The sequence below is a fragment of the Anas platyrhynchos genome, chromosome 9 (assembly GCF_047663525.1).
Source record: "Anas platyrhynchos isolate ZD024472 breed Pekin duck chromosome 9, IASCAAS_PekinDuck_T2T, whole genome shotgun sequence".
Classification (NCBI taxonomy): Eukaryota; Metazoa; Chordata; class Aves; order Anseriformes; family Anatidae; genus Anas; species Anas platyrhynchos.
This window is the reverse complement of record NC_092595.1, coordinates 4811528-4827495: the sequence shown is the minus strand read 5'-3', so window position 1 is coordinate 4827495 and position 15968 is coordinate 4811528. Positions and strand designations below refer to the sequence as shown.

General features: G+C 41.0%; 1 protein-coding gene and 1 long non-coding RNA gene across 2 annotated transcripts; one reads left to right on the top strand and one right to left on the bottom strand.

The window, feature by feature from the left end:
* Positions 1-346: 346 nt before the first annotated feature.
* SAMD7 (sterile alpha motif domain containing 7) lies at positions 347-15202 on the bottom strand. Its single transcript, XM_013099564.5, has 9 exons — positions 15019-15202; positions 8922-9025; positions 8217-8343; positions 7942-8078; positions 6721-6799; positions 4757-5436; positions 4376-4497; positions 3519-3629; positions 347-2555 (listed from the first exon to the last, which is right to left on the bottom strand). Exons 2-9 carry the CDS (start codon positions 9022-9024, stop codon positions 2283-2285), a joined length of 1632 nt encoding a protein of 543 aa, XP_012955018.2. The 5' UTR covers position 9025; positions 15019-15202; the 3' UTR covers positions 347-2282.
* LOC119717698 (uncharacterized) lies at positions 5433-8531 on the top strand. Its single transcript, XR_005267768.2, has 2 exons — positions 5433-6794; positions 8199-8531. It is a non-coding gene; the product is annotated as an uncharacterized lncRNA (long non-coding RNA).
* Positions 15203-15968: the final 766 nt, after the last annotated feature.

Sequence of the window (15968 nt, the reverse complement as noted above, 5' to 3'; positions counted from 1 at the left end):
TTGGAACCGTTCACATCTGAGCCATTTACAAAAATAGTCACACTCTTCAGAACCAGATTTCAGGCTTTCTTCCCTGGCATATGGGATTTCAAGTCAAGCTCCTCTGCTGCTACTTTAGAAAACCAAGTTCAGTTTCTTCACATCCTTGCTCTTTACAGGCCACCTGTACCCCCAGCGTGCTGCGTGTCACTTTGGGGTGGATTTGGCTCACCTCTCGCAGCTTTGCAGCGACATCTTGTGGCCCAATTGACCTTAAAATGCATCAGGGTGAAGGTCTCATAAAGATTAAGACGGTGAGGAGGCAAGGTGCCATTGGAAAACCAGTACGTTAATTGTGTTTAATTAGATAAGCGGCATTGCCACTATGATAGTCAACTTTACAAACAACCAACAACAACAATAAAGTTAGAAATTGTTTCAGATGCTAAACAAAATTGGTGTCCCTGAAACTTTTACTATATAAAAATACTTGCTTTTTCACCAACGTTTCATGAAGAATCTACTTCAAAAAAAGGGGGAAATGATAACAATTAAATTACTATAAAAGTAAAACTTTTCTTCTGATGCAAGTAATCTAAGAAGTTACATGTTAAAATAACAAGTAAAAGCATTACAAACAGGACTTTTGTACATTGAAAATCGTGTTTTATCCAGAATCTGGAAAAGTAAACATTTTTCATTATTAAGTTCAACAAAAAACTCTCCAAGCTGCCTTATTAAGTTTTAAAGCCTTGAAAAAATATAGAAAAGTTAATAAAGAGAACGGAGCTTGACACTTTGTGAAACTCATTGAGACAAAGCAAACAGCAAACTAATTCCAAGCAAAGCCATTCCAAGATTAATCATGCTGTTGTGCTCTTCTTAGGCAGTCTTATGGAATTATACGCAGGCTTTCCAATTTCAGCTCATAATTTTGCTTTTTCTAAACGCCATTGAGTATTCAGTAAACAGTTCCTTATGTGAAAGATGCCCTCACGTGATGTGTAAGACATAATCAAACTCTCGTGTTAATGGAAAGAGTCCCAATAATTTCACAAGATCACAGAAGATTACTGCCAGCAACTTTGGAGTATTTTGCTGCGTAGCATTTCACCGTTGTCCATCAGGCCTCACTGGAATTTATCAGTTAACCCTAAAAATGTAAACCCTGCGTACAGTATTTGGAGATTAACACACAGAGCCCCAAACTGCCATAGCTGGAGTCAGTGGCAGAGTGTTCAGCAAAAGCAGAATCAGGCTTAACTCCTTTTACGAGACTGCTGTTTCAGAAACAGAATGCCATAGATACTTGCCCTTCCTCTCAAGGCTGCAAAGTTTGGGCAGCATAATTGGTAAGTAGCCATAGGTAGCAGAAGTGAGGGGAAAACACAGTTTTGCAGAGAAAAGACAGCTTTCAGGCTACAGTTGGTGACCTCTTCCAATATGAAGAACACCGCTGAGTGAAGGGCTGTCCGTGGCCTGCCCAGGGGAGCAGAGGTGAAGGGTGCTGCTGCAGGGAGCGAGGCTGGCAGGAACCAGGAATCTTTCAGCCTGCCTCCTCCAGGGATGTTGCTGTCTCTGTGACGGGTCTTCACGGCAGCATCTGCCTATGCTTCACTCTAAACTCAGCTCATCCATGCAGTCACTCAAAGCAGTTTCCAGCCCTGACATTAATAATGCCTCAGAATAATTAAAACAGCAGCTACACACAATATTTTGATGTCCTGGATTTAATCTGTGTACCCTGCCTATACCCTTACCTCCTTCCCAGGCACTTTGAAAGGCTTCGATCTAGAATGGGAATGGAATTAACTCAAATTGCTGAGTCCAGGGTATATTTCTCTCTCTGTAGCAGGCAATTCCTTAGTCTCCCAATGAAATCTATTGGGAGATATAAATGCTGCTGTATACATTTTCTGTGTAAATTTTGCTTCAACAGAAGCAGAAGCCAGCTGTGCAGCCGTAGCTTTTTGTTGTAGTTCCTCAGCAGCCTGCAAAACTGTACGGAGTGCTCCGAGCCTCTGACAAATGTCAGTGATGACACCAGACTTTAATGAAAATTTAAACGTATCTGTGAGCTGTACTGATATCCTTTTAAATGAATTGCACTTGAAAGTAATTGCACTAATATGTAGTCGCATTTTTAAAATGCTTTTGAGATGCCACACTGCCTCATGCATCATTTGCAGCTTACTTCGTTCAGTCCCAATCATGCAGGGGTTTCAGGCTGCAGCTATCCTCGCAAACACTTCGTAACTAGAGGTTCCTGTATCAGCAATAACGTTTTATGCCCTGGACCCAGCTCAACTTTTTTGAAAAGTGATCATCTGGAAGTCAGCCTGAGACCCAGCTGTGTCACACGGATTTTCCCTGCTTTCTGAAACGATCTGCTCCACTGTTTTTGAAGCTTCTGGACCTTGTGAGCAGGGACTATCCAGTGCATCGCCACTGCTGTTGCAGTGAAGAGGGGAGGCGATGTCGGAGGGCTGGTCTGATGGTTTGCCTGGAGCAGATGGCAGAGGCACGGACAAAGGAAGATTCATCATGTAGAGCACGTTGCCCAGACGTCGAGACACCTTTAAAGACAGAAACACAGTTGCAGGAGCTGCTTCTTGAGGTAGAGTTAACATCACTAAATGTTGAGGCTGGCTGTCACGTAGCAATGCCAGGGACAAAGCCTGGAAGCCATGTAGATCCCAACCATCTTATCAGTGGTTAGCAAAAGTGAAAAAAAATCTCTATTTTCTCTCTCATATTTTTCTAGGCTCAGCCTTTTTCCATTTTTCTTGTGGAAGGAGCTTGGCAATGCTCAGCACAGCCTGCCTGGGAAATGGCTCAGCGTGCTGGCGCTGACAGCTCTTGCTCTCTAGGTACTGTGGCACCCAGGAGACAGAGGGGAGGCAAACTGCCAGCCAGGAGCTGGGAAGGTGGTTTTAAAAAGAAGAGTGACAGAGAGCTTGAGATTAAAGAAAACAGACAGGCAGACAACAGAAACATGCAGAGAGTTTATATTACTGGATGAAATGAAGAGCAGAAAATTTTAAACATAAAGGGACAGCCTGCCTATGAAACATGTAAGGTTATATTCCCAGAAAGGCTGTAGAAATATTCACTTGGCATCTTTAAAGGCCAGGCTGGAGCAAAAGCAAGTATGTATCAAAACACTTCTTACCAGCTGGGAAAGGAAAAGAGTGCAATGGAATAAATCCATCAAAATCATCAAATCCATCTTTTCCATTGCCAGCCTCAGCTTAGCCTCCAGTTCAGTTGTGTCCTCACTCTAGTTTGGGCATCTCTCAAACTATCGCTCCTCACAACCCCTCCACCTCCAGTGTCTCCCTGCGTGCTGTCGGCAGAGAAGTGAAAGCAAACTATGCTGGAAGCCTTTTTTTTTTTTTTTTACCCCAATATTAATGGTAATTACCTTATCAATGAGAAAAAAAATAAAATGTTTTTGTTTAGAAAAAAAATATCCTGATATCTTCTGACTCTTTCACGTCTTCATGGCTTGCTGGTTTTGGTACATTTGGTGATCATACCTGAGAGCGGATTTTTAATGCTGGTCCGAGTTTTAAACCCATCGTATCCAGGAGATGTTCCTCTGTTAGCAGCGGGAGGGTTTCTCCATCAATAGCGTGGTCTTTGAATATCTTACATGAAACAAAAAAATAACATCATGGGGTGATAAAGCAGACTTCACTGGTTATTTTTTTTGCTTAATCCTGAGGCATAGACAACAAAAGGAGGAAATAATTTTAGTGTTTTATCTTCCTAGTTCTCTCTAACTGCAGTGTGAGGCTGTTTGCTCAGATGTACAAATAGCTGCACATTTGCCTGTAACTGATCTACTTTCTTTTCTTGGAAACTTTGTCATCTTTCCATGTTAATTAGTGAGGTTTTTGTTTGTTTCATTTGGGTTGTTTTGTTGCTTGTTTCATTTTAGCCTGCTGTCAATGAAAGAGGAGTGTTCATCTTATTAGATCTTTCCCAGCAGTGTATGCGATTTCAACCTCTTGCATTTCTCATGATATTTCACTTTTTTAAATGCAATGACACTCATAAAAGCTCAGGGGGGTAGGTGGGTTAAACCAATATCCAAGAACGTAGAAGTGCTTTAAAAATTGTGCAGGATATGTAGAAAGAAAAAAAATCAAGATACTTTTTTTTATACTGTTGTTTTGCTGCTGATCCTCTTAGTACGTGTCATGAGCAATGACTGCAGATTGCAGCATGCGAGCAGAAGTGCATGCGACCTCTCAGAGCATGGGCTACTACTACATTTATAACTTTGGGACAACTAGCTAACCTCTAACATACTCGTTTGATGGCCTTTAAATCTAGATGATCCTAAAGGCCTTAAAATGTGACTGTGAACGTGAGGTATGTTTGTAATCACCTGGGCATAATCTGAACAGCCTGGGAGGCTGCCGATGAAGTTGTATACATCATCCACAGTCCACTTGCGAATGTCTTCGATGGTAGAAATGTCTTCTCCATTCAGGATCAGGCCATGTGCTCCTGTAAGGAAGAAGGACAAGCGTAATGTTTTTAGGACTCTGCTGGCAAATCGGTTGGAAAAGACTGTTAACATGAGAATTTGTACACTTAGCCAGAGCCCCAGATTTTAACAGCACTGCGTATGAATTCTACATTTAGTTGCCATGACTCTGTTGTACCAAAATTTAGCTTAGATCAAAGGGAAGGAACAAGAGAGCAAGTCATTAACGATACTGAATATCAATATGCCATTTAACTGCGGGCTGGAGATTTGACAAACCTGGAGTTAGCAATGGGTTGCTGGGTACTGGAAATCCATATGGTAGTGCTGAGAAGGGGATTGCAGAAGGGTACATGTACTTGTCATCAAACGCAGCACAAGAGCTATTAGATTCCTTCTCATTCGTGTTGCTGCAGCTGTTGCTTTCAGCAGAAATTTCGTGAGCAGCACAGTTTTTCCTCAGGTCTTGTTCAAACTCTTTGCAGTTTTTGGCAACTGCAGATGGCTCGGTCTGATTTTTGCTTTGTTCGTGTTTGTTTGGTGTCTCCACCTCGGCTTCTTTCTTGTCCTCTTTCTCGTCATCCACTGCGGTGGAAGCAAGGTCTGCAGTTTTGTCTTCAGCTTGGTTCTTGGTGCCATTGGCACCACAGTCTGTGCTTTTGGGATTTCCAGCTCTTCTTCCTGGCCGGCGGCCCCTCTCCCTCTGCAAAGCGCCGACTGGAGGGTACGGGCTGGCTGCCATGAGCATAGTGTTGCCGTGAATTTCATCGAGGGTGGTACGATGAACGTATAAGTCACCGGGAAGGTGGCCTTCAGGTAGTCTGTGCCTGCCGCGGAAAGCAATGGGGCTGGCTGGCATCCCGTGGTAAAGGAAAGGTGCTTCCAGGCCCAGCAGCCCTTTCCGATGAGCTTTCTCCATTTCTTTTTGCTGAAAAAGAGCACTCATCTCCATTTCCATCCTAAGAGACACACAGAGCACAAGCAGTCAGAGCAGCTCTGATCTTTAATAATCTCTTTTATTTTTTTTTTTGTGTTAGATTTGACAGGGCGGCCTGCTCCTCTGGGGCCTAGAGTACCGGGGGGATCACAAGACCTTGGTCAGGGGCAGAGTACCTTCAAGAACAAAAATTTGGGCCCATTTGGGCCCAGCACAGCTGCAGGGGTGCAGCAGGTTGTTTGATAACACCTGGTTATCAAAGCCAGAGGAAGTGGGAGAGCTGGGGGCAGAAAGCAGGGGGAAGGTGCTAGGACTGGCTCGAGAGTTGGGTAAGAGTTTGTCTTGGGGATTTAGGGTGAGCTTGTTCACTTTGGGGGTTTCTTGGGTTTGGTGGGCTGAGGGAAGAACCTGAACAGGAAGGGCTGGTGCTGATATGGCTGGGGGGATATAGGCTGGCACTATTTGTGCCTAGCTATTTTCCTTGTTTTTTTTTTTTTACTGTGTGGCAGCAGTTATGTGAAGCACGTTGTTGATGCAAGTCTTGTGCTTGGAGGAGTTCAGCAATCAAGACTGGCTTACTGAAGAGCTTAAAACACTTCTGTCATAGTTCTCCTGAGATGCCTAATCAAAATTTGTCAGTTCTTTGCTCTTAACCTCGCTATGCAAGTGATGCTGCAGCTCAGTGCTGTGCCGAATCCCAGTGCAGCTATAGTTGGGGTCAGAGTTTCCCTATGGAAATGGTGTGGCTGTGAGGGAGGGCATTAGCAACTACTTCACCAGCTACTGATTACACTGAAACTGGTACAAACAACCAGGCTCTCTGTAGTAACCCTGACACTCACATTGTTTGGGTAAACTGGGAAAGCTGTCCACCCTTGGTGGGGTGGAGACGTGGCTAATCATCCCCAGGGCCCAGCTGTAGAGGCTCAAAGTAGTGCATGTGATAGCACACAGCTGTAAAGTTTGAATTTGTTTTTGACTTTTTGTAACTTCAGGCTGTTTGGGTCCAGAGCTCAAGGGCTGGGTCTGCAATTTGTAGCATGTTTGTTTCTTTAACCAAGCTGAGAGGGTTGTTTCTGTTCCCTATCTCATTTTAAGGCTAAAAGCAAAATAGGGACAAGCAGAAAGTTCAACAGTCTCGGACCCTCAGAGATGGGAGGGCACTCTGCTTCTCTGGGTGGTTTGATCAGTTATCTCAACGATTCCTAATAAAAAAATCAGCAAAGTCTGTGACTTCATCGCTTCCATCTGCCTTTGCTGCCCTAATCCTGGCCCACACCTCAGAGCAAAGCTTACTCTCAATTACCTGGCAATATTTTGCTTTTGAACCAGTTCCTGCCTTCTGGCCACAGCTTCCATGGATTCCGGCTGGAGAAAGCTGTATCCTTAAAGTGAAAAAAAAATAAAACAAATTGTTTCCTCAAGCAAATGCACAAACCCCAGAGCAAGGCAAAGGCACTTCAAAAGGCTTTTTAAGGCTTGAACCGTGTGCTTCTTCAGGAAGCTGCTGTGACTTCAAGTTAAATACTACTTGTGTTCATTACTTCAGTGGGAATATGTAGAAGAAGCATGAAATCTAGGATCAGATGTGTTGTTAGGTGCACCCGCCATTACCCATAAAGGAAGGAGGTTGCAGGGTTGTGTTATTTGGTGGCTTAGGTCTCTGAAGTAGTTACAGCTGCTCAGAAAATAATAGCCACCAGTTAAGCAAAGCAAACCTGCTCCTTAAAGACTATTTTCAGCCTAGGTGTCATGTTATTTTAAAAGGCATTTCTTCTTGAGGTAATCTCTTATTTGAGATCTGCATTTAGAGGAAAAAATCTGAAGCCAGAAATTCTTTTTATGGATCTATGCAGAGTCTGCGTCCCCTGGTCAAAGAAGGAACCATAAGATAGGACCTTTCAGTATAAAGTGGTGTCTAAATTGATTATAAATAAACTCCTGTAAATATATTTGCAGCGTGATGTGTGTACCACAGTTCTGCTGCCATGCTGTGGTATCCAGCCTTCCCTTAGAGCTGTGCCCTGTAATTCTGAGTCTTCATTTAGGACAACCAACAAGGCAATTTAGAAAGTGTAATCTGTTGAGAGATAAAATGACATCTGATACTGTGATTAGAGAATATGGTCAATAAAGTAGTCTTTTAAAACAGCTAATACTGATACATGAGCATGAGTTAAATGTAGCAGAAAATGTTGATTGGACTCATTTGTTTAGCTGCAGCCTTCTGTTTAGGTGTGCGATACCTGGGAAACAAAAAAGGAAAGAGGGAACACAAAGATGCAAAATGTTTGGAAATCAGTGTATTTAACAGAAGTTAAAATTGGTGTTTAAGACCTAAACTGGCACAGTTTAGAACCCCTAGTAAGAGATAGTCTCATTAAAAGGAGACAATCTTACCAAAGAAAATAAATTAGTTTTGCAGATACTGCTGATAAACCAATGGGGGGAAAAAAAACTAATAGGTGCCATTTGTTTTCTCAGTTGCATGCTATCGCTTTTCAGCTTACAGATAATGCTTCATTACCTGGGCCTGGATAAACACGGTTGGACAATATGTTTGGCATGTTTGTGTGCTGTGGGACTGTGGGCCCGAGGTGGGATGCTATATGAATTTGTCTTGGGTCAGCTGATGCCATCATTTCGGTGGAAGGTAACAAATCTCTGCGAGGAAAAAAAAGATGTTTAGACATGGAAAGGACACTGGTTAATACTAATATAAGGATTTTATGTACTGAAGGACAGCACATGAACATTTATTCTTTAATTGCAGTATTATGCTAGAGAAATGATGCAAAATACCTGTCTACCAGTCGAGGCTCGAACTGGGAGGAAATCGTCTGCATTCTCTGCTGGCCGGTGCCCATTAGCGGGGGGTTTACTGCCATCAGCTGATTCCTCATGAGCATCTCCTGGCGCTGCCGCAGTTCTGACACAAAGCATACACAGTTTCTGCTGCCACCTTAACTGCTTTGTTTAAGTAATGCGGTTTTATACAATCAAAATGCAGTAAAAATAAGCAGGATGTGCACAGTCAAGTGTATAAAGGGACAATTTACAATCAGCAATAACTTGTATATCACTATTAAACTAGAAGGGCATAGCCATGAACGTGAAGTTCTCTGTTTGAGAGAGTTTTCATTTCTAATATGATTTTTCTTTTTAAAAAATCTTACTAGCTGGGATCAGCCTTGTTGTGAGAGAGCAGCTCTAGCAAGAAGAGCCTGCAGTGAGAGCCAGAACCTCAGTGTCCAGCTACAGCGTCTGTTGCTGAGCTGCTCTGTGGCCTTGACTCCTCTTTCAGATGCTTAGCACCTCTGGGTCAGCTTCTGAATGCCAGCAATTCCCCATGTTAACTTTTAATTACCTTGATAGCGAAATGCTTTTCCAATTATTCCTAAGAGAAATTTGAGATACCTTTTTAAAAGGCATTCAACCTGTTGCTGGCTGTTTCTTGAGATTAGCAATCCTATAAACAAATGTGCCCTAAGTTTTCTTCCTGCTTACCTCCTGCTGCCATGCCACTTGCTAGCCGGTACAAGTGCTTCTCCTCGAGAGCTCCTTGCTCCCCCAGCATAGACATCTTTCTCATGTGATCCCGAGGAGTCATGCTGTAAGGAGACAGCAATGGTTTTCCAGTGAGAACAGAATCAGCAGGCCCAAAGAAAGGAGTAAGACATTCAACAGTATAAGGAACAGTAGGTTTTATACAAGTTGTCCCATCCCTGTGATTAAGTGTTTAAGGCCAGGCTGGATGGGGTTTGGAGCAGCCTGGTCTGGTGGTGTTCTCTACGTTTCTGAATGCTGTAAATGCTCAATTCTGTGTTGGCAAAGATTGTGGACTTTTTTTTTTTTTTTTAAGGATACTTTAGACTTAAAGCGGTTTAGGATGCTGGGTGCCTCATGAAGAGCATTTGAGCTGCCAAAGTGCTTCTGAGCTGCTAAAGCATGCTAAAGCTCAGTACTAAAGCGTTTTAGTGCAGAACTAAACTGTGCAGCAGCTCAAAAAATAGTCGGCAACTGCGAAGATATTTGCTGTACCATATTGGTCCAGTGACCATCTGGGTGGTTTCTGTTCATGGCTGAGTGGGCTGTACTAAATGCACTAGAAAATGAAGCTGAAATTGTAAACTTCATCCTAACTTCTGTATATCCTGGTGCACCTGACTGGAGAACATGAAGGGACAAAGCAACTAGCAAAGGGCCATGGAAAAAAAAAAAATAAAAAAAAATAAAAAAAAATATCATTTTAGTTTAGTAAATCAGGAAAGAACAAAAATCAAAGTTAATGTTAACACTGATAAAGTTTCTCCTGTCAGATGACTGAAATGCTGTACCACTTTATCATTTTAGGAAATTGCTTCAATTCAATTTTGCTTCAATTCCCTGCTCTGGTCACAGTGGGGTACATACTTGTTTTTGGGGAAGCTGTCCCTGTGCGAGGGGGGAAAACCACAGAACTGCAGGATGCTTTTGTTCATCAGGCCTAACTAGAACTCCTGCACTTTTGCTATTGTAGTAGAAACACCTTCTTTCTCCCCTATAAAATCACACCTGTGACTAAAATTATGTGATGCAACTTTTAAAGTGTGGAATCACGGAAAACCTGCTGGGAAAGGACCCGTCTATTCTGACCCAAAACCACTGCCTTCATGTAGGATCAAATATACCCTGTCTGTTTTGACCAACACCCAAGTGACAGTAACTGTGGTTAGAAACCATTAGCACCAGTATCACAGCATTATTTGCTGTAGGGTCTGGATTTTGTGTGGATGTGAAGCATGTTACACTGGTGACAGTGTCTGTCTCCTTTCAGAGCTGGAGCAGAGACTATCTAAAACCTTTTTCAAAATCTTTCTTTCATAAAAGTGAGGTTAAATTTTCGATGCTGGCATTTCCACTGAAAAAAAGGGTTCCATTCTGTATACAGCAGCATCCATAGTGGAGCTGATCTGTAAGTTTTGATAGATTATTATCTATTGGATGACTAAAGATATGCCAAGATTCAGAGAGCATCACTTCAGGCAACATTCATGACATCAGCAACTTAGCCTTGCAAAGGCAGACTAGGTGGTCTGTTGGTTTGATATGGAATAGATATTATATTGAGAAGTCATGGAATAATATCACTTAAAAGTTTATCTTCCACTGCATCTGTAGCTTACTGCTTCCACTGACCCAGTTTTTGAATCATCATGATCCAAAAGGAGGGTTTGATTCCTTAATGAGGTTTTCACTGGAGTTGCTCCATGAAGCCGTTCTGTTTTGTTTTGTTTTCTGTTGTGCCAGTCAATCCTGTCTAATTTATCTTGGATTTCTTCTCAGATACACGAAAAATAACTCTGGTATTTCTGGTCAAAGTTTTCAGGATGCTGTTTCCACTGAAACTAATCTGCTTTCCTAAGCTGGATGTCAGAACCCGTATAGTGCAAATTTTATGTAAAGGACATGTTTTGTATGTATGTTATCCGTTTTAAATTCCTTGCTAAGTTCCCTGCCTTTCCTGTTCAGGGAAGTATTGAGTTGATGTGGTAGGATACATACTTAGCTCAACAACCTAATAGTAAGACTAGTATATAACCTTGTGTCAGGAGGAGATACTGAACTCCCTTAATTCATTACACCATTTGGAAAAAACACCTTCTTGAGATATTTAGCTGGAGCTCTGACTGGCAGGTCAAAATTAGGGTACTTAAAGCTCATACTATTTTCATAATAACTAGCATAGTAGAAAAAAAAATCTCTAAGAAGAGAACAGGGAAAGTATACTTCTGATACATATATTAGCTGGGATTTAAGAGCAGCTCAAAATCCGGCCGCCGAGTTCATATAAATTCATACACACCAGCTGTCCAGTGTTGCATTCATATATGGCTCTTCTCTGATCCTATTGCACAAATCCTGGCTGTACAGCACATTACAGGGATGAAGACAAGTTAATCTCTACCTTTAGAGTCTTACCCTTAGCAAACCCTTCTTGGCAGCAGGCAGAACCACTCACCCAGTACTAATTCTGTCTCAGTTTATTAGACAAGAAGTGGCAAGACACGAACTTCATGAAGCAGAAGCATTTGGAAATCTAATCATCCTCCGTGCGCTTTCAAAATGTCTGTAGCAGTTCTGCGTCCATATCATAATAGCATCTTATGTATAGTACAGATTTATTGGAAGACTTATTATTTTAGTTAAACACATTAAGATTTCATTGACTAATACTGCTTTTATATACATCAAATGCATATAATTAGCATTTTTAAAGCAATTTTTGGTATACCTTTTCAATAAATGGATCTATGGATTCTTTGAAAGAAGCTGGGTATTGTTTAAAATTTTCATGTAAATTGATGTCAGAGAAATCCCTTAAACATATGATATAAGCGTGTATCCAAGCTTATGAGTGAAATACCTGAAGCAACTCATGCATAGTATCATTTAATTCCCATTGTCTCCTTTCTTAGAAAAAGAAGTTGTGATTACTTGAGAAATCAGATTCTGGTTGAAAAAATAAATATTATTAATACTCTAGTGTTATTAGCTGTCATATCAAGGCTTCTTACCTTTAAACGATGCTAGTGCTGAAGTTGTACTTATTCAAGAACCCACAACCAGTAAAGTAAGTTACATTTGGAAAACAAGAAAGGGATTATACCAACATTATGTTTTACAGGATTGTGAAATATGTCATCTTAACTGGGGTGAGGTACCATTGGAGAAGTTGTAGGGCTAAATTCTAATCCTAGATACGTGGGCACAGACTGCTCAGAGACTGAGATTAGAGTGTAATCCTAAAACTGGATTGAGAACGATACATTCCCTAAAGAAAGGAAAATAACTATATTTACACTGTGTGTGTCATCCAGTAGAGTTCACATTGCATGCCGCTACACCGAAATGGAGACATGGATGTTTCACCATTTTGGAGCTAGCTAATTGTTAAGACTGCAAGCAGCAAGTCCAAGTTCTTTTAAAGCATGTTGGTTTGGGGAAGAGATCAAGGCCTAGTGCTGGTAAATTCAGTCCTTTGGGTACTAAGTTAAGCTGGCAATAGGAGTTCGTCTTGTTGCCACTGAAATGTGTGGGGGCAGAGATAAGGTGGTGTTCCTGCCTGCTACTGAGACACCATCAGCTTTATCGACTGAAACGGATGGCGGAGAGGCTGTGTGCTGAGCACACGTGCACAGCAAGAGCCCTGAGCAGGTGAGACGGGCAGATGGTGGAGGGAAAAGCAGCAGCCCTTCTGCTGTTTGACGTGGCATGGGAGTGGTACGGATACAGGACGGTGAGCAGCGGAGCAGGGAGTTCTGCTCAGCATCTCTCTGAGCTCCAGGCTGGGACCAAGAGGCTGGGACCAAGAGGCTGGGTCCTGCAGAAGCACGGTGCTAATGACTTGGAGTTGCATTTGTGGCAGCACCCAAAGGCTTCCGCTGAGCAGAAGCTTAAGTGTGCACACAAAATGTTATAACTATGCTTGCTAGAAACATAGGAAAATAACTAAGCAAGAACTAATGAAAATAGTGGTGGTAGCAGAGCGGGTGTGTGCATACGTGTGTCTATGTGTAACATGGCACACCGACCCTCGTCTCCTGACAAACTGGTACGTGGCAATCTGTTTATAAGGGATGGGGCTCTGCATTACATGGGTTATATGCAGAGAGAAAAGCATGATGAAATTTGTTTTCCCTACGGATTTATTTCATAATTGGCAACGACATCTGTCTTTTCATTGAAACATTATCTTGTTGTCTTTTATTCTTTTTGAAGTTGAAAGATTACAAAACATGGCATAAGTGAGATCAGTTAAAAACAAAGTGTATTTTTCACTTTTTAAAGATCATTTTTACTTTTAAAGCATTAAGAAAGGTGTTTTTTTTTTTTTTTCTCATTTTTTATTTCTAAATATTGGAAATACAAGACTTGGAATGGAGAACTTTCTGATGGTCAGAGAACAAGGCAGGTATTTTCAAATGAAATGCAATTGAATTATAGTGGGATTCTTGCCTTACTTTAACCTGAAATACCAGTGCAAATGACAACACTGCCAGTCCCAAAAGAAACCAGGCCGAGGGAAGATGAAGATGTTTCAGGAAGGCTCTTTAAAACTATTTATATTTAACAACTTTGATTTCCACGGTCTAACTAAGTGTTTGAATCTTGAAAACCTGTACCAAATCCTCAGTACCTTTCCCCTTGAGTTAGAATCGCACCAGTATCTTTCAGACTTCCCAAAGTTCTTTGATAAAAATGTAGAAAACTGCATTTGTTGTGTCTTAGACCACTAAGATAAAACAAGATTATTATTATTATTATTTTGTATTATTAATCTTTTCAGGCTACTTTTCTTCATTATAAATCAAAAGAGCACAAACTGATTTTAAAATATATTTGCAGGTGTATTTAAATATATGCAAATCAAATATCAGATACTAAAACCATCATTGTTTTCCACATTCATATAGAAAATTATAAGTTTTAATACAACCTTTTACCCTTTACAAGAGTAACATGAAATTGCAGATTGGCTCCCGTATACAGACTCAAAAGTCAGCATGCTCAACAGACTGAATGTTTTCTGTTCCACAGTTTGTAGGATCAGGCCACAATAAAATTACTTGAGTCAGGACTGTCTCTCTCGCTCTTTCCCTATCTTTGGAGCTTGGGGGAGAGGGGAAATTCACGTACTCTGTAACTGAGCAGCTTGAAATTTTAGCTTAGAAGGCAATTTAATAGTGCCCAAGCCTTTCTCGGTCTATAGTTAATTCCACCCACATATTCCGATAATACCAAGATGTAAGGAACTCTTACAGCATAACGTTATTTTTACAGAATATATCACACTGCATATGCTGGTGTTCTACAAAGCTGTTATCACCGGGGTTTGTTACAGTGACTAGGCATAGGAGCAAAACTTTAATTAGGCAAATCTAACGTATGTATATCAGAAGAAAACAGCCAAAATCAATAGCTTTGATTAATTCTGATTGCACACTGATTTAGAAAATCCGCTGCTCTAGGAAATACCTGCAAAATATTGATTTTTATCTATAGCATTGAAAAAAAAATAAATTAGCACAAAGATTCAGCTCTACGCATTAACAGTTATCTTTTAAGAATATTTTGTGACAGAAGACAATGAAACATTGGTTTGCATATATTAAGCGACTCAATCTGTATCCAATTTGCTTGCAAAATACTGATTTTGCAATGAAAAGCCTTCCCAAATAAAACCTTTCATTTGTGTAATAAATCTTTAAAAGTTTCCAAAACGATCAAATTTATGCTTTAAAACAAATACAGAGTTTCCACCTGAATATGCAGGATTATTTACCCACGAGAATACACATAAAAATTGCTGAGAAACCGGTACGTAGTTAATCACATACTTTAGTTTTTCTATATCTCCCTTTCCTACTCCTAACTTTACTCTTTTCATTCCAGTGCTGCTTTTAAAGAAAAACACTGTGAAGAAGGCTCCTTCAGTCTCTGCAGTTTCTATCATAAGTCTTCCTATAAAATATGAAAAATCATACATTTCTTGCTTAGCGGATGTAGCATAGCCATTTACATTTAAAAAATAGCACTATTTAGTTTTATTACGTATACTTACATCTATTGTGAAGGCCTTAGTCTTGAGAAAAATGATGACACCATGAACCTCCGAGAGTGTGTGCCTTCACTAGAAGTCTTCCTTTCAAGCTGCCTCAGTAATGTGATTGGCAGCTTTTAAAACACATCAAGATTAACATGTCAAAAACTGCCTTAACTAACGCTGACTTTACTTTAAATACAAATTGAATTTATCTTGATTAGCCCTCATCCCTGCTCCTAAGCCCTACCCACTCTGACATCACAAGCCCTTCTCCAATAGCATCCTCTAACCAGGCTGTAAAAACATAATTACAAGAAGAGCACTGCAGTGATCTGATAAACCTATTTCACATTTAACCTGCTAAGCTGTTGTTAGCTTTTAAGATGCTTGATGCATTCACTTAAAATCTTCCTGTTCCTAAAAGAAATAGGAGAGGTGGCTAAGAAGTGCCTAGCTCTGCTGCATCGTGTTACTTCTGCGCGCTGATTTTCGGAAACGGTGGACTTCTGGCAGTTGGCAAGCGTTCCCCCCAGAACTGCCTTATTCCAGGACTGTGCATCCGATTGGATTGGGGAGAACTAGGAGATGGAAATCCCGTTAAGCATATTGTGAGGCTAACACAGGGATCAGATGGTTATACTGCTCAAGCTGGCAATTTACTCTTTAATTCTCACTGCCGGTGGGTTAACTCTCAGAATGAACGCCTGGTAAGTGGCACATTTTAAAATAGCAGGGTGTGGCTGGTTTCTGCTAATATCCATGTCACCTGGTGGCACATCAGAGTTAATGTTTGTTAATCCCTTGTTCACACACTTAAAGTTCATCAGATGCTCGCTGCAACATCAAAAAATTGCCCCAAGTCCTCTCAAATGCTAACACAATGTGTAAGCCTGGAGAAAATTCCTTATGAAAATTGCTGCCGGAGAAGCATTAACGTTAACAAAGGGCTGTAATTCTGCTATAGTTCA